General features: G+C 43.8%; 1 protein-coding gene across 1 annotated transcript in view; it reads left to right on the plus strand.

The window, feature by feature from the left end:
- The window catches only part of LHCGR (luteinizing hormone/choriogonadotropin receptor), a 1,044,354-nt gene that overhangs the window by 532,509 nt on the left and 487,420 nt on the right, over positions 1 to 24,425 (plus strand). The window contains exon 3 of the mRNA XM_086925446.1: positions 17,290 to 17,364. Coding sequence (XP_086781572.1) covers positions 17,290 to 17,364 — 75 coding nt within the window. The remainder of the gene's footprint in view (positions 1 to 17,289; positions 17,365 to 24,425) is intronic.

The following is a 24,425-nucleotide window of genomic DNA, read 5'->3' on the forward strand; positions in this document are numbered from 1 at the left end:
TATCGCTGATTTTCGCCCAAAAATGGATGCTAAAGCGGCGATAATTTTATCTCTTCCCCGTAATGATATGCCCCTATAATGGCTGAATTTCTCTGGTTTTGTAGGAGTGAAATGTCAGACTAACTATACTATCCCTCTAACCTTTGGTTTTTTCCATGGATTTCTAAGGTTTTTAAAATGCTAATTCCTAACTATAACATCCCTGAAACTTCTGTTTTTTTCAGTGAATTTCTAAGGTTTTTTAAATGCTAAATTCTAACTATAACGTCCCTGAAACCTCTGAATTTTTCAATAAATATATAGATAGATGTTTTTATTGAAAAAAACAAAGGTTACATTAATATTATTATTAGGTGAATATGTCAGTGTGAGCATTAATATTTAGAACAAAAAAAAACTGAATTTCACTAGTTATAGTTAGCAGTACCAATTATAACTTTCACCCCCGCCATGCACTGCTTATGACATTACATATGGCATCACTCAAGACATTTTCTTTCTGCGAAATATTTCATATGTAATTTATGCAAAAAGGTGTTCAGTAGGGTCAGCTGGAATTAGCAATGCAGCAAGGGTACCACAGGTATATGGCAACATTTGAGAGCTATGCACCCTCAATGCTGTGTATGGGCTGAGATAGTCCGTGCTGCAGAGCTTGATAACTCCTTAGGGGCGTCCACGTCTTTTGAACCTGGGAACTGCCCTGGACCTCAAGCAGATCACAACCCTGCTTATTTTAATAAAGTCCTTTATTTGCTGCTTATGTATGAAGATCCTTGTTACTTTACAGACAAGCAGGGATACACAGGACAAGCTTGTCCAAGATCATAAATACGCACTTCGGCAGTCCTTTAATTAAAAAAAAAAGATGTTTTTTAATCCCAGTTTCTTGTTTTTGTTTTACCCTTTTTTTTTAATATACAAAACAATATTAAAAAAACAAAAAAATACAGTTGTTCAAAAATGTTAATTTAAAAAGCTCTTTTCAGAGCTACAATATACTTTCATTATACAAATTGTTTGTACTGTTACCCTTTTTTTCTTCTTGTTGACTCTCACAAGACACTCACAAAAGCCACAATGCTCTCATACATAGCATGGTTGACTCTCGCAAGAGGCAGGCACACAGTCCTCCTTATCAACTGCGAGGTAGCAGTGTTTGCTGCTTTGGGGTTGCGAGCCTCTTGCGAGATCATACTTTTAAAATGAAATTTACATTTTAACTGAACATATCCTCAAGTAGTATTTATAATGTATTTGCATCAGATTTTCTGTACCCCTCTTTTGTTTAAAGTACGATCTAGTGACACTATAAAATTACTTTAGGGGAAGAAGTTACATTTTCCTTCATTTTGATACTTATCTCTTATAATCCTCACTACTAGACTATAGGAGGAGACCGGCCTCTCCATTGACACCTTGCATGTAGGTAATCAGTGTGTAAAGTAGGATGTAAAGATACACTCCCTCTCTAATCATACTTTTCCCTAGGCTCAGTAGTATGCATAGTAGGGTGGGGAAGGTACCCACTTCATATGTAAGACCTCACTATTCCATAGTAAGTATAACAAGTCCTGGCCTCCCCACTGAGACCTCGCCCCAGGGAAATAACCATATATAGCATGTGGGAATGGATTTCCCGGTCCACTCACAGCTCTCCCCAGCATGACAGACATATGCATTAGTATGTAGGGAAACATTGTCTTCTGCACTAACAACTATCTCCAGGACAACATGGATGTGCAGTACGGTGTAGTGAAGCAGCCTCTGTGCTGACACCCCTCCTTAGAACAACAGCGATATGCAGTGTTGTCTGGGAAGGAAGTAACTTGTCCGCTAACACATCTTACCAGGGTGAGAGGTGTCTCTAGTAGGGTTTGAGAAAATGTGTTGATCTACTCATACCTCCTCTCATGATGACACATATACATAGTAATGAAACTGCATCTCCACTGTTGTGGAGTATGGCCCTGGGGACATACTCCACAACAGTGGAGTTGCAGTATCATTGATTTTAAAACACTCAGGTTCAGTGAGTGAGGCCCAGGTGGCACGGAACACAGTGACTATATTAGAATAAAATGTTTGGTTGTGCACCAACTAATATTTAACATATACATAGTAGGCAGTGGGGAAAAGCCACCCTGTTTCCTGACAAGTCTCTTGCATGATAATTCTGCATTATATAGTGAGGGGAGATATTGGCATCTCTCCTGTGACCTGTCTCTTGGATGATGGGTGTGCAAATAAGGGTTTGAAAAGTGGTTTACCTCTCTTGTCACATCTCCACCCAGTATGGCAGACGTACAGGTAAAGTATGGAGTTGACATTACCCATAGGCTCAGAAGACTGTCTTGCATAACAACAATAGAGACTATGATAGGAAAACACATGGACCTTTCAGGTGAGACATCTTCCCAGAGTAACATATGTGCAAAGTAGACTGCGGGTTGAAACTGTTCTCTCTACACATGCCTCTCTTCATACTGATCAATGTCCAAAGAAGAGTATAAAATGGAGTGTATTCTCGCTCTAGAGAAATGTGTCTTGGTCAACTTGTATCCTTATCTGATTGTGCAGACATATTCACCTCTGTTTCAGACGCCCCCAGTGGCAACACCGATATGTAATAGTGTATGCACAGCAGCTGGTAGCAGTGTGTGTTAGAACATAAGATACACTTCCCTCTGTGCCAAGACATCTCTCTTGTATCAGAGTTCCTTATACCACAGCATGTACAACAATTAATCCCTGTAGGAACACCACCTTACTGTTGCACAACAAGAAACCATAGCTGCATAACAAAATATTTAGGTTCTCCATTACCAAGAACCTGTAGATTAAAGTATGTGCATAGTGTCATTGACATGCATATATATGTAGTAGCATATTCACAGTCCCTCCTAAACATGGAACTACCAGTTTTACTGAATATTGCAATACTATAATAAGCTTGACATTTACGTATTAAGGATAGTAATCCAAAGTAACTTTAACTTTTCTATTACACCAAAACAATTTAACAACAGTAGAAAAACTACAAAAAACAATTGTTTCTAACACTCATAAGCAGCCTCTATACACCCCTCACCCCTTTTTGGCACCTAAGTCTGCCAAAGACTCTCCAGTTTCCTGATATGTCATGCAGGCTAGGTGGCCCTAAAGACTCAGCAAAGCAGCGTATCTACAAATTACAGTTCACAAAGCCTAGCGCGTGCAAAGGTATTTTGTGCTGCTGAGCTACTCTACTTTACCGGCGCATCCACATCCTTCCAACCTGAATACAATGTGCCTAAAGAGGTATTTATTGCTAAACAGCACACTACTCCTGCTTGTCTTAATAAGGCTCTTCTTTGCTGCTTAGGCAAATAATTATTTATTAAGAGGCAAGTTTCCACTTCCCCTTAAAAAAAGACAAAATAACCAAAAGATAAAAGTTACATATTCGTCAAGAGTTCCTTATACCACAGCATGCACAACAACCAATCTCTGTAGGAACACCGCACTGTTGGACGAAAAGTAACCGTAGCTGAATAGCAAAATAATTGAGTTCTCCATTACCAAGTACCTGTAGAATAAAGGAAGTGCAAAGTGTCATTGACATACTTATACATATAGTGGCATATTCACAGTCCTTCCTAAACATGGAACTGCCAGTTTTACTGAATATTGCAATACTATAATAAGCTTAACATTTATAATAAGTATTAAGGATAGTAATCCAAAGTAACATTAAACTTTTCTATTACACCTAAACAATTTAACAACAATAGAAAAACTACAACAATTGTTTCTAACACTCATAAGCTGCTTCTATAGAACCCTCACCCCTTTTTTGCTTTATTTGCCTACTGGATTTTGATTGTGGTAGTACTTTTTTCCAGTCTTTTAGCCTCCTTAGCCTGCCAAAGACTCTTCCATTTCCTGGTATGTGATGGCAGGTTAGGAGGCCCTAATGCCTCAGCAAAGTAGCATATCTACAAATTACAGTTCACAAATCCTAGCTCATGCAGAAGTATTTTGTGCTGCTGAGCTACTCTACTGTACTGGTGTCTCCACATCCTTCTAACCTGAATACAAGGTGCCTGAAGAGGTAGTTATTGCTAAACAGCACACTACTCCTGCTTGTCTTAACAAGGCTCTTCTTTGCTGCTTAAGCAAATAAATATTTAATCAGAGGCAAGTTTCCATTCCCTCCTTAAAAAATACAAAATAACTAAAAAGATAAAAGTTACTTACTGGTCAATAATTGATAAAAGTGATACATCGATGTATTTTCTAAACCTTTCTACATTTTTCACCCACAATCACATATTTACATCTAATGCACCACTAATTTGTTATTCTTTTCTCCTGAAAAATTCCACACCCTCACCCATAGCACTTTTTTGCACAAATAAATGTTTTACATGCTATCAAACCTTATTTAATAAAACTTTATGAAGTTACACATTACACTTGAGACACCTTTGCTAACATTCGCCACAGCTTTTCACTCTACAAATAGCAATGTCACTCCTCGAACATTTCATAGGGCTAAAGTAAACTGACAATCAGGCTCATACAAACAGTCTAGCTTGCAGTATTACATTCAAACAGATATGATAATATTGGTCCTATCATCATGCTTAGTGGCAAAGGATATCAAAGGAAAATAAAAGGAAAATAGAAAGTTTTGAAAAATGGCATTGACAAATTATTGAATTAATCGAGGGTCTAGTGCCCCTATTTGTGATTCAGTTTCTACAATTTCTGGGTAGAAAACCAAGAGCTTATCGATCCCTCCTGTGGGTCAGCACAAAATGGTAGTATATCCTATCAACTAACTTCATTTTACTACGTTAAGCTAAAGTTGCCAATTATTCCAAAGAAGAGGTTCCACAAGGGTGTTACTTCTTCGTGCAGTTTCTCCCTGTGTCTGTAGTGTTCCTCCGCATAAGCATAGCCCGGTAACAAAACCTAAATATATATAAAATTGAGTAAAACTTAATTCATACTTTCAATTTCTATTTACTCCATCATAAGTTTATACCCTGTATCCTCAAGCACAATTTCTATCCTAAAATATCAATCCACACCTTCCGTTATCTTTCAATAGCCAACATTATATGCATTACATGTTTCAAATTATGAATATATCACATCTATACATGACACAAACAGAGAATAATAAAAAAACAGTGATTTCATGTATACACCATACTATCTCAGACCTCTCAATCTGCAATGTATCTGTAGTCCAATCATTGTCAAAATTGGGGCAAAGTTCAGCCTCCAACATTTGTTAAAACAACTGTGTGTGGTAGAAAGTGAAAATACATAAAAAAGAAAAACATAAATGAAAAAAATAGAGTATATATATATATATATATATATATATATATATATATATATATATAACAATCCAACTTGTCGCAGATGTGCTTCACCGCACCGACAGGTACGCAGACATCACAAATTAGCCCGAGTCAGTCTTCAGATTTCACAAAAATATTTATTTGATTGTGGTGCAAGCCATCAGACGCGTTTCGGACTTCACGTCCTTGCTCACTGATGGGAGTGATTGAGCAACCGTTATTTAACAAGAGTACATACAAAAACGCGCCAATTCATTTAAAAAAGTAAACATCAACAAAGGACTATGCATTCACATATAGTCCTTAACGAAACGTTTCTGAAGGCGCCATTTTAACATAATGCATTATCCATATGTTGCATACAAATTTGTTGGCTTCCACATGATACACTTGAAATTAATTGTGTACAATTATAAAACATCATGGCCCACGCATCGTATTTATAAAGTGATATGTGCATTAGAAGTTATACCCAAACAAATTAAGTTTTTAAAAAATGCATACATTTCCTTGATGTTTTACAAATCAGTAATAGTGTAACGACACTAAAGCCATGTTTTTACTTGGCACATAAATCATCGGACTATAGACAAAGATTTATGTTTGTCTGTTATCTGTACAAATACTTGAAGTCCCTTAGTTTTGTTATATTTATTTTAAGTTATTATCGCCCTCATTGTCCAGAGGATTACCTTCTTCTGGCTGTTATTGGTGCCCAAGTGAATGCATTAGATGTGTGTGTGTGTGTCTTATTCTGCAGTTGTACTCTAAAGTGCTCAGGTGCTAAAACAGGGACTCACAAAGAATTGATGAGTGCTCTGAAAATAAGTGCAAAATCTATGGTTCACATAGATGTGGTGTGCAAATAATAATAAACGATACATAAACTTTAAGATCTACGATTTTCCACTCTGATCTGCCTAAAGTGTTCTTAAACGATGTGAAATATCAGATGTTAGTGAAAATACATTTCTATGTACATCGGAGTTCCAAGAGGCCCCGCATCCGATCATGAGACCATAATTTCAGTTGGAATAATGTGGATGGGGTGTAAGTAGCCACTATGCAAGATGTAAAAAGGATCATCCATTATTACACAATAGTTCTATTACAGAAAGTTGTGGAGATCCTCCCCCATGTTTAAACCTTCCGGACTTTTACTGTTAAGCAGCACAATGTATTTTGATTCGAGCTGTCTTAGACGTTTTTCATTGTCCCCTCCCCTTTTACTCGGGTTGACAGCATCAATAACAAAATATCTGAGGTGATTGAGGTTTTGGTTATGTACACTCTTGAAATGCCGGGCTACGGGATAGCTAGGGTCGGCGTTAACTATCGCCCTCAGGTGCTGTAAAATGCGCTTGTGGACCGGTAATTTGGTGCTACCTACATAGGTAAGTTCACAGCTGAATTTCAGAACATAGACGGCTAGTTCAGTGCGGCAAGTATAATGATCTTTCAAAGTGATAGGTGTAATATCAAATGGGGTTGGGTATGTTTTAACGTTTACCCCAAACTTGCACGCCCTGCAACTGCTGCAACGAAAAAACCCTTTGCGGGGGGATAACCAATTGTCCACTTTTAACATCTCTGGGCTGCTACACACCAGATCGTTGTGCATTGCATACGCTCGTCTATATGTAACGGTAGGAGTTTTGGGCATGATCTTTGAGGATGAAGGGCTATTCCTGTTTGATCAATTTAGTGATCTGACGTGCTTGACGACTCTATCCCGTAATGAGGCGGATAGTATTTTCTTTATTTCCTTCTTGTGATATGGGATGTTTTGCCCTGTTTGGATTTAACAGCTCTAGCCGGTTAAGACGGTTAGCCTTTGTCATGCTTGCGTCTAACTTCTTGGCATTATAGCCCCTGGCAATTAGTCTGTTTTTACAGTCCTGTTGATGTTTGCCTCGCATCTCATGAGAGCTACAGGACCTGTGTATTCGCAAAAATTCCCCATAAGGGATGGCTGTGATAGTATGGTGTGGATGAAAGCTTCTAGCGTGCAGGATAGTGTTGACTGTTGTGCTATTCCTAAACAGGCTGGTGGCTATTTTGTTTTACACTATATTAACCTGCACATCTAGAAAAGTAGCTTCATGTACGCTAATGTTTGCTGTGAATTTCAGATTCAATTGATTGTTATTAATATCATTCACAAACTGGTTAGCCTCTTGCATGGAACCACGCCAAATTATAAACACGTCGTCTATATATCTCCAATACCTCATGACATTGTTATGCCAATACGCTGCATGGTGAACCTTGAGGACATGTTTCTCCCACCACCCCACGTGGAGCCCCGCGTAGGTGGGGGAAAAACATGCCCCTATGGCCACCCCCCTCAATTGCCTGTAAACAACATTATTAAATAGAAAACATTGTTGTTTAAACATTTGTCTATCATAGTGATAAGCATTTTATTATGTTGGTATAATTCAATGGGGCGTTGGTCCAGATAGTATTTGACCGCTCTTATTCCATCAGCGTGTGCTATACTATATATATACATTACCTACTGGCGTTCACAAGTAGGTATATATAGTTAGGACCTAGTTACCATAGGAAATCCCCAACATTCTATTGGGAATAACTTTGGCGCCGATTGAGGAATCTGCGTGTAATTTTCCTTAAAATTGCTTCGCTCCGCTCCGCTCCTTTCCTGAAAGTTTCGGGGGGATTCGTCAAGCAGGGGCCGAAAGGGGGGGTCCCAAAACGTGTTTTCCCCATGTTAATTTCCATAGGGACCTTTAGACACGGCTACAGCCCGAACGGCTGAATGGAAGTACATCAAACTTGGCAAAATGGTAGGGCCTGGTATGCAGATGTGCCTTTGCTATGTTTGGTGAAAATCCATCCAGTAGTTCTTGAGAAAATTGAATTTGAAATTTTTCAAATGGCATTTTCTATGGGACCTTTAGACACGGCTACAGCCCGAACGGCTGAACGGAATTACACTAAACTTGGCAAAATGGTAGGGACAGGTATGCAGTAGTGCCTTTTCTATATTTGGTGAAAATCCCTCAAGTAGTTGTTGAGAAAATTGAATTTGAGCAAATTATATATCTATATGCGCTCACTGTACGCGCACCGTAAGCGTACGGTAGGAGTACCGTACGCGTACGTGCGCGTACCCTTACGTGCGCAAGCGAGTTTCTGATTGGCTGGCAGTCGACTGTCAACATTCCAAACTGTCCAAACCAGGAAGTGTTGGCCACCATCTTGTTTTTCAGGAGAACTGAGGCACAAGAGAGCCCAAAACAAGAGTTGAAAACAAGAAAAGGGGGCAGGGTAGAGACCCCCAACCCTCTAGCCCTTTTCAAGGGGTCCCAAAAGGACCACTCTTGTTTTGTGCTCTCTTGTGCCTCGCTTCTACTGAGAAACAAGATGGCTGCTCAGGTGGTTCCAGAAGGATAATACCATATATAAACGTTATCCGCTAATAGAATTAGCATTTACAAAACCTTTGAAATTTATTGAAAAAAAATGTAGGTTTCACGCCTGATATAGTTAGGAATTAGCATTTAAAAAACCTTGCAAATTCACTTAAAAAAACATAGGTTTCAGGCCTTATATAGTTAGGAATTAGCATTTTAAAAACCTTGCTGATTCACTTAAAAACCATAGGCTTCAGGCCTTATATAGTTAGGAATTAGCATTTAAAAAACCATTGAAATTGCTCCTATATAGTTAGTTGTACTAACTATATTTCGCGCACCCACAATCCACTGCTGATGATGTCACATATTACATCATTCATGACATGGTCAGTGACATCACTGATGACATCACTGATGACATCACTGATAACATCTCATTTGACATCACTGATCACATCACTGATGATATCATTCATGTGATAATACAATGCACCTCCTCACACTCTAATATAACCTTTGATACACCCAGTGTTAAATACAGACAACCATTCTTGAAACCATTGACACACCAATACCAGTTACTACGCACGCACTCACTGATTTCTAGGTCCACACACACATTCACTCATTCACCATAGAATCACTCATACATACAGTCACTCATCAATACAACACTATCATATGCACTCATACACCTATACAGACACTCACACACTGCCACTCATCCATGGAGATACTCACACACCTAGTCAGTCATGCAAAGAATCAATCACACTTCCATTTCCTCAACTATACAGTCATACACACAACACCTTACTTATTCAAACATATACTAACACATACTTACTCTCTTATACAATCACTGATAGAAGTACACAATGATCCATACAGCCACTCATACATTCACTGGCTCTCATGTATAGTCATTTATATATGCCAACTCTCACATGCACTGTGTTTTACATGTGTACTTACTTGTACATGTAGCACTGAGATATCCATTCACTCACCAACACACCCATGCACACAGTCAACCGCCCATATAGCTGTTTCCACATGCACTCTTGAACTCATACACCTAGTGAATCAACTGCTCACACATCTATGCACAGAGTCACACACCTCCCAGCAACTCACACACACACTCAGTCTCCCATTCAAATACTTGGGCAACCAATCAATAACGCATATAGCCACTCATATAGCTACTGATCAACACATGCAGCAGCTTACACAACAACAGACATACTGATACACACATTCAGACAGTTTAGTCACTAACCCATGCATTTAGTAAGACACATTTAATCACTCACTCATACAGTCAGTCACGCACCTACTAAATCCTTCATCCTGACACTTATACATCCACTCATTCTTCAATATGTAAAACATATTTAAACTTTACAGAAACACACAGTCACTGGATGATGTCATCAGTGATGTCATCAGGGATGTCAATGAGATGTCATCAGTGACGTCATCAGTGATGTCATTTGAGATGTCATCAGTGATGTCATCAGTGATGTCACTGACCATGTCATGAATGATGTAATATGTGACATCATCAGCAGTGGATTGCGGGTGCGTGAAATATAGTTAGTACAACTAACTATATAGGAGCAATTTCAATGGTTTTTTAAATGCTAATTCCGAACTATATAAGGCCTGAAACCTATGGTTTTTTAAGTGAATATATATATAATTAAAATGAAAAGATCATACCTAGTGCAGACCTAAAAAGTACCTCACATTTGCACACTGGACCAATTTTGAAGCTGTAAACACACACTTTGCAGGTTTCCAAAGTATGAAAGACTACATGTTTTTGTGCAAGCTTCTTTTAATGTTGTGGAAATATCAAGGTCAGGAAAAACCTGCCCATCAGACTAGAAATGCTCTGGTCTTCAAGTGGATTTGACCTATTGTGTTTTCCCATGGGGGGCCCGATCGCACTGCAGAGGAAAATAAATATTCTTCCTAAACAAATTATGCTCCCCGGAAGGGTCAACCTGTATGCAAGAAAGGCAGAACCCCACACATTTCGTGCCCCTTAGGGGTGTCGCCCGGTATACCAAATGGGCTTACCCCTGCAAAATAAACATTCCTCTAAAATATTATGCCCCTAGTGGGAGGGGGCATATGCCAGAGGGGCTGACCACCCCAAAACACTATATTACCTGGTGTCTAGTGGATCCCTACACGTGGATTGCACGTATCTGCAACCCACAAACAGGAATTTGTTTGACGAAGGCATCCCTGTAATGGGGGTCCTCTCCCCTTTCCAGCTATGTTTTCCACAAACATGGGTAAGCCACCTGGGACCTAGGACTCACACCGGACACTTAATGGGAAAACTCCTCTGCACCTTCTTCACCACTCTGGTGGGGGGTTGTGATGTCAGCGCACCTTGTGGCGCTGACTTTGGGTTGGAATCATTGAAGTCTTAGTGCAAGCACCGGAGGTTCCTCTAGCACTGGGGCCTACACCTGCTGTAAAAAGTTTAATAATAAATAATTATTTCTTAACTTTTTCTACCCTTCATAAACAACAGTGGTTTCATCCAATCTTGCTACAGGTTAGACCAAGTATCTCAAAGTGTATCTAGTGCAGTAGACAAGATTGAAAAGGGCAAACTTGGGGAACCATAAAACTCTATTTAGAACCTGCTGACCATCTGTAACACCCAAGCACTCTTTGTTAGCCATCTCTAGTATCGGAAAAAAGTGACAAGCTGACCCTTATTTTTGCATGGGAAGAAGGGGGAGACTTATTAGGGTTAGTAGGCTCTCTTTTGAGGCCTCATGATCTTGGTCTCCTTTGAGGTTTTGGCTGCAATGGAGCACGTTGTTGTAGAAGAAATCCATTGAGTGCTTCCTGCCTCATCAACCCTCAGTGAAAGCCTTGGGGGCAAAGACTTTCTTAATGGAAGCCTGGGCCTTGTCCAGTGAGGAAAAAGGTGTATATCAAGTTCCATGGCTCTTTAATGATAGGGTTGCAGAAGATGCTAGGTTCCCTATCTTTGGGCACACTTTTAACATAAATGATGTATGCTGTTTTGTAGATATAACACAGTTGATGTTTCCTAGGAAGATCGCTGTGTGTTATACCCCCTCCTGAGGCGGAAGCTGGGAGGTTGCTGTTCTATTTGTTCTAAACTTTTGTTACTTTAGCACGTTTTTATCTGCTGTATTCTTTCAGCTTTTAACTTCACTTCTATTTTTGCTTGATTACGAAGCTTATAAATATTGGACTTTCATGTGACCCTCCATGCTCGAGCTATGAGCAGTGGTAATATCCCCTTCGCCCCACGCTTGATGTAAAAAGTGTTACCTCTGTCCCCAACGACCCTGTTCAACCTCAGCTGACTCTGGCGCCGAGTTAGCGGTGTCCAGGTCGGGCGGAATAATTTTCACAGCCATTTTTGATAGGGGAAGCCTTCGCAGGCACTCGATTGGCCACTATAAAAGGACTCTTTAGGACAGGCTTTCTAATTCGCTGTGTGTTATACCCCCTCCTGAGGCGGAAGCCGGGAGGTTGCTGTTCTATTTGTTCTAAACTTTTGTTACTTTAGCACGTTTTTATCTGCTGTATTCTTTCAGTTTTTAACTTTACTTCCATTTTTGCTTGATTACGAAGCTTATAAATATTGGACTTTCATGTGACCCTCCACACTCGATCTATGGGCAGTGGTAATATACCCTTCGCCCCACGCTTGATGTAAAAAGTGTTACCTCTGTCCCCAACGACCCTGTTCAACCTCAGCTGACTCTGGCGCCGAGTTAGCGGTGTCCAGGTCGGGCGGTATAATTTTCACGCCCATTTTTGATAGGGGAGGCCTTCGCAGGCATTCGATTGGCCACTATAAGAAGGGAAGGGCATGTCTCCGCGCAGCGGACGCGACCAGTGGACGCACCGGACCTGTGCCGGAGTTGCGCCAGAGTCCTGCCTGTCTGCGCCCGTCCGCGACCAGGATGCGACCGCAGACGCAGGTACTGTTACATTCTGCGACTCCCCATTCCCCATCTCCTATGACAGTGCCACGCTCAAGACTCTGAAGCCCAAACACTGTATCTTACCTCCTATTTCACAGCAGGATGTTAGCCCCCACCTACCTTTCACATCATGTCATCCAGGACAACCTGACGACTCAAGGCACAAATGCTTCTTTTCGCAGACCACTACCACCCCGTCACCAATAAAGCCTGGTATGATCAACTGTCGCTCCCTAGTTAAACATAACCTCGACATTGCCCAAACTTTGGAAGAAGACAAGTGGGACCTCCTATTCCTAACCGAGACTTGGTTAGGGGACGAAACCAATCCCGCCATACACTTAGCCATACCCTCCGGCTACAGTATACAATGCGCAAATAGACAGGGCTCTCACCCTGGAGGCGGAGTTGCCATAATATACAGATCCCATTGGACTATATCCTCCTTTCCTTACAAACAACTGGAACGCATCGAAGCACTCCCCTTTTGTATTAAAATAACGGCCAATTTTACCTCCACTGGCCTCCTGGTTTATCGCCCCCCAAACTCTAAAACATCCCATCTTCCCGTATTCCTAGATAATGTTCTGCAAGCAACATCGCGATATGCTAACTTCACACTCCTTGGGGATTTTAATCTCCACGTAGGCAATCCCTCGGACTCCATCTCTTCCAACTTCCTAGCTACCCTGTCAGACGGAGGGCTAAACCAACTTATTAGTAGCCCTACACATAAGGCTGGTCACACCCTTGACCTGACCTGCACCAACCTAGATGGTCTAGCCATAAGTGATCCACTCCGGTGATCTGGTCTGGCCACTTTTTCATTCCTTTTTCGTTCCCTCGGCACCGCCAAGATCGCCACATACGCCCGGCCAAACTACAGGGCAAAAACTGGAGTAAGATCTCCCCTGACAGCCTTGCCGCCCATCTCCCCCCCATCGACTCCCTAGACACGATTTCTGACCTTGACATTCGATTGACTAATTTTAACGGCTGGATCTCTTCCGCCATTGATCTCCTCGCCCCTATTAGGCCCATCAAAACCTACCGCTCTGCTCCATCTGCCCCATGGTACTCCGACGAACTCCGAAAATGCAAATCGGATTGTAAACGTCTCGAGAGACGTTGGAGAATAACCTACTCACCCGACCGTAAATCCCTCTATAAATCTGCCCTAAAAGAATATAGAAAAAAAATAATTGAACACAAAAGAACTTTTCTGGATGAAAAAATTAACCGCTCTCAAGGATCATCTAGGGAAATATTTGACACAGTTAGATCCTTCACCGACCCCCTGGCTCTTAAACGTCCCCCACTGGTGTCTCAGACACTATGCAACAGTCTCTCTGATTTTTTGGAGAATAAAATTGCCACCCTATACGACTCCTTCCCCAGCAATACTAATTCAGACAAATGTACTACCAATACCGCCATCACTGGATCTGACTGTACGTTCTCAATCCCTTAAAGAACTCCAAAAATGCAAATCCGGATCTCCTCTTGATCCTTGGCCCGCCAAGCAATACAAATCTCTAGCACCCATTCTCAATCCCACTCTGAATGGGATCTGGAACGACTCGCTGCATTCGGGAGTCTATCCAGACTCTTGGAAGCATGCACGGTTAGTCCCCATAATTAAGAAAGCCAACGCCGACCCCAGTGAACCCTCCAACTACAGGCCTATCTCTCTCTTACCAGCTCCCGCCAAAGTGCTCGAAAAACTCGTTCAGCAACAACTAGCGGATTTTTTAGAAACATCAGGTGCTTACCATGACTCTCAGCACGGTTTTAGACCAGGTTAGGTTACAGCACTGAGTCAGCACTAATCGAGATGGCAGATGCTGTACGCTGGAGGATGGACGAGGGATCAAGAGCGGTGTTGGTGCTGCTTGACTTGTCAGCAGCATTCAACACCGTCTCCCACCCCCTCCTCCTAGACCGCCTACAATACAAAGGCATCTAGGGCACAGCCTTAAAATGTATTACATCCTTCTTGTCCAACCGTACGCAGGCAGTGTTCACCCCCCATATACCTCGGACAGCCGCCCACTGCGGTGGGGAGTCCCCCAAGACTCCTCACTGAGCCCCCTCCTATTTAATGTTTATTTCTCACCCCTCGCTGACATCATCGCCCAAACTGGAACAAAGGCCACCTCCTACGCCGATGACATTCAACTTTTGTTTTCGTTCAACAGCATTACCCAAACAACTTTTGACCCACTAAAAAACTGCCTTCGTACAATCGCCCAGTGGATGGACAATAACTTCCTCAGGCTAAAAGCAGGAAAAACTGAGGTAATATTCTTTCATCAGCCGTCCCCACTAGATCCCAACATCTGGTGGCCTCTTGATTTGAGTGCACCACCCCAGCCCAAAGACTCAGTGAAAAACTTAGGGGTTAGATGGGATTCTAACCTCTCATTGCAACATCAAGTTCACACAGTCTCTGCAGCATGTTTTGCCAAGATCAGGATGGTGAAAAAGTTCATCAATTTCTTACCTAATAACACCAGGAAGACTGTAGTCCAGGCGTTGATCACCTCGCATCTGGACTACGCCAATGGCCTGTACACCGGACTGTCTGCAGGTCTCTGCTATCGACTCCAGACAGTCCAGAACGCTGCAGTACGACTGGTTGGTGGCATTCCCCTACGCGAGCATATCTCACCCCACCGTCGTAGATTTCATTCGCTGCCCATAAAAAAAAGGGCAGAATTCAAAGCACTGGTACTAGCTCACCGTGCATTGAGAGGCAAGGGCTCTGCCTACCTATCCACCTGCCTCACCCCCTACAGCAACAGCAGGACTCTTCGTTCTTCTTCAAAAAACCTCCTCACCACTCCCAGATTCAAAAAAACCCGCTCAGGCGGAAAAACCTTCCAAGTATGTACCTCTGCCCTCTGGAACAAATTACCAAATTCCATCCGGATGATCCAAGAAGAACTACCCTTCCGGAAAGCCTTAAAAACCTACCTGTTCTGTTAACCATCCCCTTTTTAAACAACACCTAATTCAGCATACGATTGCACAGGAGCGCCGGGACACCCCGTTGGGGTATCTGTACGCTATAACAAAATACACTAAACTAATGGATCGTTGAGCCGACCTGAAAGTGTCTCCGGTCAAATGATGGAACTTAACTGCTTTGCCTCCTTGCCAGGGTCTTGATGATGGATCTTGTCAAGTTCAACAGTTAACCTAGCAGGAACGATCAATGTACTGTTTGGAGTCTTTAGCAAACTTAGGTAGCCAGTCTGGAATACATTTTTGAGGTTTTGGGCCACCTTGCCTTCCAGGTTGAGCATGGGGCAGCAATGCTTTGAGCCAGTACTGGGCCTCTTTATCCAACAGTTTGTGTAAAGGACATGCAACACAGGAAGCCACTTTGTCTGCTGGGACCCACTCCATTTGTAACAAACAGCAATGTCTCAAAGGGGTGTCAGTAGATGGACAATAAAATAGGACCAATAGTTACTGAAGGATAAATCCAGAAAGGGGAAAAAAGGGAAGAAACCAAATGTTTTGCAAACAAAAATGGTATATTCACATATTTGACATATTCAATTCCATATGATCAAACAGAAAAGTTGTGTTACATTAAATGGCATGTAACCTGTTGGATACTGTGCACAAGTGCTCGTGAAGGATTGTGATGGCGCAAGTGACAACGTGAAGTGGTATGTACAGCAACTGTTTCGGGCGCAACGGCTAACAAGTGAACTTAAAATTCTACAGATTCAGGATATCCAAACAGTCAATGAAAGTGTAATATACAAGTAATTTGTGTAGGTATCCATGAAGGGAGCGTCAGGAATTTCACTGTGAAGTCAACGGCATTTCGGCCTGTAGGTATGTTAGGCCATCATCAGGACCAGGTTACATTGATTTATATCGCAGTGGTCTGGGGCCACACCATCAATAGTCCGGGGTGGAGGGGCGTAGGTTCTCAGGGGAACCTAAGCGCGCCAGGGCTGGGTTATCAGGAAAGGCTGAAGGTCCCCAATGGGAGATGGAGACACGCTCAGTGGCTTGTCTCAGACAAGTCCATAGCTGCAGTACTGGAAGCTGAATTTGTAGCTGGGGAAATTGGATATAGAGCCGGTGTCAGTCAGGCTCTATGCGGCAGGAGTCTATACACATAGCTGTCTTCCGTCACACTAAGCCTGAGGGAAGCCGGCCCCAGACCACTGCAATATAAATCAATGTAACTTGGTCCTCATGATGGCCTAACATACCTTACCCATTCAAAATGTAAGGTAGGAAGCAAAGAAATCAATACCTATCCTGCTTCTGGGGCAGTGAAGAAAGAGGAGTATACGGGAAGCTGTAGAGCCTATTCAAGGGATGGAGCGATGTTGATTGGATTACATCTGTTGTCTCTTTCCTATGTTTCTGGAAACTGTAGTTCATAGATAGAGGGACCGATTCACAAAGCTAAAACAAGATGAAAGACTTTCTGACTTTTGGTATTCACAAAGGGCATTTACGAGTATTATTTGATTTATTTAAATAATAGTGTGATTAATATGTATCTTTTTTGGTCATTTACAGATTGATCTCAGAGAGTGATTCTATAGAAAAAATAGAAGTTAATGCTTTTGAAGACCTTCCATATCTAACTGAACTGTAAGTGTTGACTACCGAATGACAATGTATTCTGTTTTCTAAAATGTTTTTTCACCAAGTTTGTGAGAAATTTGCAAATGAAGGTACTGATTACAGGATGATTTTGAGAAGTTAACATGTGCAACATGGGGGGGCGCTAAAGAGCCCGAGGCAAGATGGCTGCATTATAATGAGGCTCTGCCAGCTGAGCTAACAAACCGTCAATTATCTGCAGACCCAAAAAGCATTGGAAACATATTACCAACAGGGTTAGGTGGCAAAAGCACTGGGAGCAGTCCGGTGTCCAGCAGACCCAGGTTACATGAAGGTGGAGGCGAAATTGTAGCATCAGAGTTTCGGTTGTGGCCTCGAGGAAGACCAAGATGGCGGATGGGCAGAACTGTTACTGAGCAGGTGAGGAGAGTAGTGGGGAGCGCCCACCGCTGGTCAGGCTGTTCGATTTGTGGCCTTCCCAACCTGATAAACATCGCTCAGAGAAGTAGAGAAGGGGCACACAGCGGCGGCCGGAGCCTGACATGTCTGCGCGGGCGGCTGCTTGCCTGACTTACCGGGTGAGTGGGCCTTGCATGCTGTGTGATGCGGCTGTCCTGAGGTGCTCGTTCGGGCACTTTAGCTGAGCCAACATCACGCCGGAGCTACATGGGTGTTCCAGCGCGGATATTGCCTCCCCCCTGGTTTTACAGCACTCTGTGCCTGGGTTCGGCGTGGGTCGCTGCACTCCCGCGGAGGCGCCTACTGTGGGCAACGGCTGTTGTATGCGCCCCTGGGTGCGGAGCGTAGTGGATTGTGAGGGAAGACGATGGATTAAGATGCCCTGAGGCCCTGTGATGATCAGTTGCAGGGCTTGCCTTGCCACGCCCGACCTGTAGGAGCAAAACAGTTGGTGAGATAGAGCTGAGGGCCTGTTGTGATCCGGTACTTGTGCAGAGGGGCAGCCTTCAGGCGCGGGTCCGGAGGTGCTCCCATAACAATAGGACAGTGCGCGCGCGGAGGCCTAACTCCGCTGAATGGTGGTGATGCTCGAGTGCCCTGTGTTCCACTGGTAAGAACAAGGGTCCCTGCTGTGACGAACACCATAGTGGTATCAGTGTGACTCATAAACATTCATGGTATATGCACTTGGGAGACCATATGATATAACAATATGATAGTGGCTTAGACAATAGGGTGATGCGACACTGGGCACTAAAGATGGATGCTTGGTACATTTGGGCTAGCTGGCGGGTGACTAAGGTCTCAAGAGTGGGTCCTGAGTGCCCGTTGCTGCACACCTTGCCTACACACAACACTGTGGCTCTAACTGTGGACCCCTCGGTCTGGAGGGAAGCACTTGGAGGGCGACTTCGGAGGAGCTCTGTCAAATATTGCCACAGTAGTACTACACTACAGCCAAGTCTCAAAGACAGTGCACTACAGGCTGTGTGACGGCTTTGGCCTCTGGACACGCACTCCAGTAAAGAGGATTGTGGGGGCACTTGCCCACCAAGGTGAATTTCTCGAGCACAAAGATCTACATCGGTGCGGGGTGCGTGGGCCTGCCCATCGGCCTGCTAACATGGGTAGGACAGACAAGCAACAAACTAAACTGTCCTTTGACCCCCGTCGGTCGTCCCATCTGTCAGGCACGCATTCAGACCCTGAACTGGAGAAATCGCAATCGCAGTCTTCCACTTTGAAAGTTACGCTGCAGGCCATTCAACAGAGCCTGCAAGCCATTAATGGCAAAATAGAGGACTGTCCCTTCGGATGGATAAAATGCAGGCCACGCTAGATAAGCAGGGATAGAGACTCACAATGGCTGAGCAAAGAATATCAGTGGTGGAAGATGAGTCTCACTCCACGACGGGACAATGCCGGGAAATGGAGAAGCTTCTGGAGGTTATCAGAGCTAAAAAAAGAGGACCTAGAGGCGCACTCTCGGCAAAGTAACCTACGTATTACTGGGGTTCTAGAGAGTACAAATATGGGCCGCCTCGAGGACTATGTGGAGGCAATGCTAAAAGACCTGTTTGGTGCGGAGAATCACAAGTATAAATTGTGGAGCGCTCGCCCAAGCCACCTCCGGGAGCACCACTACAGCCTATAGTCACAAAGATCCTAAATTATAGGAATCGTGACTCGGTCCTTCGGCTGGCATGGGAAAAGCAGAACACGTGTTATCCTTTGTCCCTGATTTCACCACAGCAGTGCAACCAGCTCATAGGGAATACACTGAAGTGAAAAAGAAACTGCATGCATTGGAGATACTGTATGCAATGTTATACCCTGCAAGATTGAAGATCACGATGGACTGCAATGTGAAGGTGTTCCAATCTCTGTGGGCGGCACAAGATTGCATTAGGCAGATTTCTTCCCAGTGGAAAGCGTCCAAGAGCAACACCTCCCCTACACACTCTGTAAGAAGACTAAAGAGTGTTTCTTGCCTAATGTGATTTTGGATTGGTGTCTGTGAGGGGGTTGTGCCGCCTCCATTTTGGGCAGATCCCTGACCAGGGGAGTGCTCTGGTCAATGAAGTACAGGAGTTGCGTGCTCCGTCTATGCTGGCGGGGGGCTGCTCCTGAGACTGTAAGTGCTTGCTGGGCAGCAAGGTTGGGTTTCGAGGGCTACGAACAGTATGCTTTTGAGTGAACTATGGACGTGGCTCTGTCCATGCGTGAGGCCTTGCGTCGTTCCAGGGGCTTGTCCCGGGGCTGGGGGGAGGGATGCTGTCGCTCACCTCTGCTTGATATCATATAATTCCTCCTTCGTTATGCCAAAAATGTCGATCATTGCAATGTTGGGTACTGTTAATTTTTGCAGTACAGTTATCAATACGGGGCATGACAACTGGTCTTTTTATTTTTATTTTTATTTCTGCTGTGGAATGACTGTATTGGGACATGATATGTGCGCACAACGAGATCTGGGCAGTGGGTGTGCGCAGCCTTGGTCACATAGCAGGGCTGATTATGAGAAGGGAATGATTTCGCAAATATCGTGGGTTCCCCTAGAGCTATACTATACTCTACCCGGAGGATTTCGCATTAGGGATCACAATTACCAATGGTGTGCTTAACGTTAAGGGTCTAGCATTGCGGATGAGTTGAAATAGACATTTGAGCTGCTACATGCATGAATTTGGTGGGTTCATGGAGATTTTGCCCGGCCACGACTGCTTGCAGGCGGGGAAAGGGTACCTGGCTGTCCCCCATGTGGGTATTACCCAAGTTGGTAGCTAGTTTTGTGCTTTTGTTACTGTGGACATGTATTTGGCATGATTGGGATGCTGAAGTGGGTGGGAGGGGCTGGTTTACCTGTTTCTACAGTATGACGCAATAGATACAGCAGGAACATATGTATTAGAGGTTCACAGTGAGCGCATCAGTATAGGTCCAACATTTTCTTTACACACCATCTGGGATGAAAGAAACGTCATCCGTCTGGTGACGTGGAACATGAGGGGACTGAATAATCCCCCAAAAATTAGACAGGTGTTTCCTTATTTGGACAGACATCATATCAAATTGGCTCTTTTACAAGAGACACACCTGACACGGGTGGGGGCAGGAGAGGAGGCAGATGGGCAATGGTAAAATCATCCTCTTCATATTCCAACTATGCTAGAAGGTAATGATGCTGGTCAAAAAAGTAAGACCATTCAAGCTGCTATCTACCTATTCGGATCATCTTGGGCGTTTCACTCTGTTGGGTGTGAACCTGGCGGGAACGGTACTTACGATTATAAACACATATGGCCCCAATGTCGATGATCCCGACTTTTTTCACTGCCTCAAAACCAAATTATTTCAAATGCAATCTGACCTAGTACTATGGGGGGGGTGACATGAATACATACCTAGGCCCAGACACTGATCGAAGTGCTGACAAACCCTGGCAGGGAAAACGGTCAAGTAAAGTAATACATGAAATTATGCATATATTTCAAATGAGGAATATATGGAGAGATAGGAACCCGACTGCTAGGGAGGGCACCTTTATTTCAGCTGTACACATCATGGTCCAGACTGGACTATTGGATCATCTCGGAGGCACTGGCACCTTGGGTAAATGGGGTTAAGCACCTGCTGCGAACACTTTCAAATCATGCCCCAGTAGTGTTGGATATCAACATTCCGACCAGGCATCATCAACCATTTCAGTGGCGTTTGCAACCATCTTCCTTACTGGATCCGATCTTTAGGGAAAGTGTACACCAATCCATAGAACTCTACTTTGAGGAGAATGTTGTTATTGTCGAGGAAGCAGGCACACTTTGGGAAGTCTTCAAGGCAACCATCAGCGGGACCTGTATTGGGCTTCAGGCGAGGGTCCTGATGGCTTTATGCTTGAGTATGAAACTTCTTGAGGGTGAGATAATGCGCCATGAAAGGGAGTACAATTGCGCATTGAGTCCATAGGAGCTGTCAGAGATCAGACTGCTAGTGACTCAATATAATGAGACAGTGGGGCAAGAAATACAGCACAGGTCGCGGCGCTGGAAGGCTTGAACGTATAGTGAGGGGGATACCCAGGTCGCACACTGGCTGCCAAACTCAAAGGTGGGCGATCTCATGAGTATGTCATTAAAATAGTAGGGCCTGATGGGGCAACCTATCATCATTCCCCAGATATCTTGGCCTGTTTCAGAGATTAATTTGGCTCTCTTTATGGGCCAGGGGTTGACGCAGGCAGTGAGGAAATCAGTGAGTTTTTGGAGGAGATAGCATTGGTCTGGCTCTCTAATGCTCAACGGGAGTATCTAATGTAAACACTCACGGTAGAGGACGTGAAAGAGGCCATAAGGTCATTGCCATCTGGCAAGGCTGCGGGTCTCAACGGACTGCCTGGAGAGTTTTAAAAAGAGTATGTTGATCTACTGGCCCCATATATGGTAAATATGATTGCTGAAGCCTATGACAAAGGCGTACTGCCACCCACTCTCCGAGAAGCGTTCATCCTTATGCTGCTGAAGCTTGGGAAACGTGAGGACAGTTGTCGTATCAACTCCTATTGTTACTAAATATTGATACTAAAATAATTGCTAAAATTATTGCTACTAAATTACAACCCTTATTACCTGTCCTGGTTCTACCGGATCAATCAGGCTTTCTACCTTCACGTTCAACATCTCACAATCTACGCACATTGTTTGCAGACTTGCACCAACTAGACCCGGAGTACAGAGCAGTGCCTGTACTACTCGATGCCGCTAAGGCTTTCAATTCGGTTTGTTGGGGGTATATGTTTGCCACACTACATAGGATGGGTCTCCTATTGCCGTTTCTCAGATGGATAGAGATTCTCTACGCGGCACCAACGGCGAGGGTGCGTATTATTAACTCATTCACAACCCTTCAAAATCCATAAGGGGACTAGACAGGGTTGCCTGCTGTCCCCTATCCTATTTGCCATCGTAATGGAGCCGTTGGCTTGTGTTGTGCAACAGAGTTATGCGAGAGCAGCATTGCAGGTCAGCAAACGTCCTCTAATCATTTCCATGTATGCAGATGACATGGTTTTATATATTTGCGATCCAGAGGAGAACTTACAAGCACTTATTCGAGCATACCTGAAATACAAACATTTATCTGGGCTTAAAATCAATTTGGGGAAATCCTCTGTCTTCTCCCTCACGCCGAATATGTTACAGTTCCCGATGGAATACCCTCTAGACTGGACGACGGAGCCAGTGAGATACCTTGGAATCTGGGTGTACTCGGATCCAGAGATAGCGCTGAAAGAGAATAATAGTAGGACCCTGTCCACTACAGAGGATCAAGTGAATAGATGGTTGGGTTTGCCTCTCTACCTAGCAGACAGAATAGCAGTAACAAAAATGGTCATTCTTCCTCGATTTCTGTACCTGTTCGCCAATGTTCCTATCAAATTGATGAAGATCTTCTTCTTGCAACTTTGCTCGATAGTATTACCCTTGATCTGGGTGAACAAGGCCTCCAGATGTAGCTGGTAGACGCTGACCTGGCCATATTCACAGGGAGGATTCGCTGCCCCTGACCCATACTTCTATTAGTTGTGTGCACAAGCCCAATTCGGACACTATTGGTTCTTCCCGCCACCGTTTACTCCGCATGTAGCAGTAGAGACAGATTATATGGCTCCGGACCCCTTGGTTGCCCTGATCTCGAAGACACAGCTCTCTCACCCATTTAGAGACATGTGTCTGGCGATTGTATAGCCCAGGCGTGGCGGGCGATGGTGCGGCGTGCAGGTGGGTGGCTTGTCTATGCCCCGGATCTCCCAATAACGCATCATCCTAAACTCTCGGTCGCCCAGGAAAAATTTACTTTAGACACGCTTGCAAAAATGGACCTAGTTACAATGGGAGATATCTACCCAGACAGTAACTTCATTCTTATGCTGGAATTAGGTGACCCACACAGCTCTGATCCAATGCCAGTCTTTGCATACTACAGGCTGCGTAAAGCACTAAAAGTGTTTAACGATAGGCATCCTGCAGCACCAGATGTTTTACCCCACTACAGACACTATTGGCAGGGCCATCACGAGGTAGATTGGTTACGAGATTATACAATACCTTACAAGCTGATACGGTGCCTACTTCCAGTCCGGCGTGTTGGGAACAGACACTAGGGGAGGTGCTTGACGAAGACGACTGGAAGTTCTGCTGTGACATGGCCAGACGTCTAACAGCTAACTGTAATTTACGCATCATACACTTTAAATACCTCCAACAATTGTACTACATTCCCTTCAACTTCACAGATATGGGCTGCGGGACGTAGCTAGCTGTAGGCGGTGTGGGATACAGGAGGCTGACTTTCGCCAATTGCCCTGAGAATGTTTTCAGGTACACGACTTCTGGGTGTTGGTTACGCAAGCTTTAACAAAGATGGTGATGGAGACTGTTGATTGCTCCCTCAGGATCTGCTTGCTGGGGCTCGTAAAGTGCCTAAAACCAAAGAATAGACAGCTGGTTCTGATTGCCCTGTTACTAGCAAAAAGGAAAGTGGCTCAGACATGGGATGGTAGGTGGGCGCTAATATGTGAGGAATGGACTAAGGACCGGGTGTTCTGCAGAGATCAGCTGGCCTGTTATGTG

The sequence above is a fragment of the Lissotriton vulgaris genome, chromosome 6, assembly GCF_964263255.1.
Source record: "Lissotriton vulgaris chromosome 6, aLisVul1.2, whole genome shotgun sequence".
NCBI classification, from domain to species: domain Eukaryota; kingdom Metazoa; phylum Chordata; class Amphibia; order Caudata; family Salamandridae; genus Lissotriton; species Lissotriton vulgaris.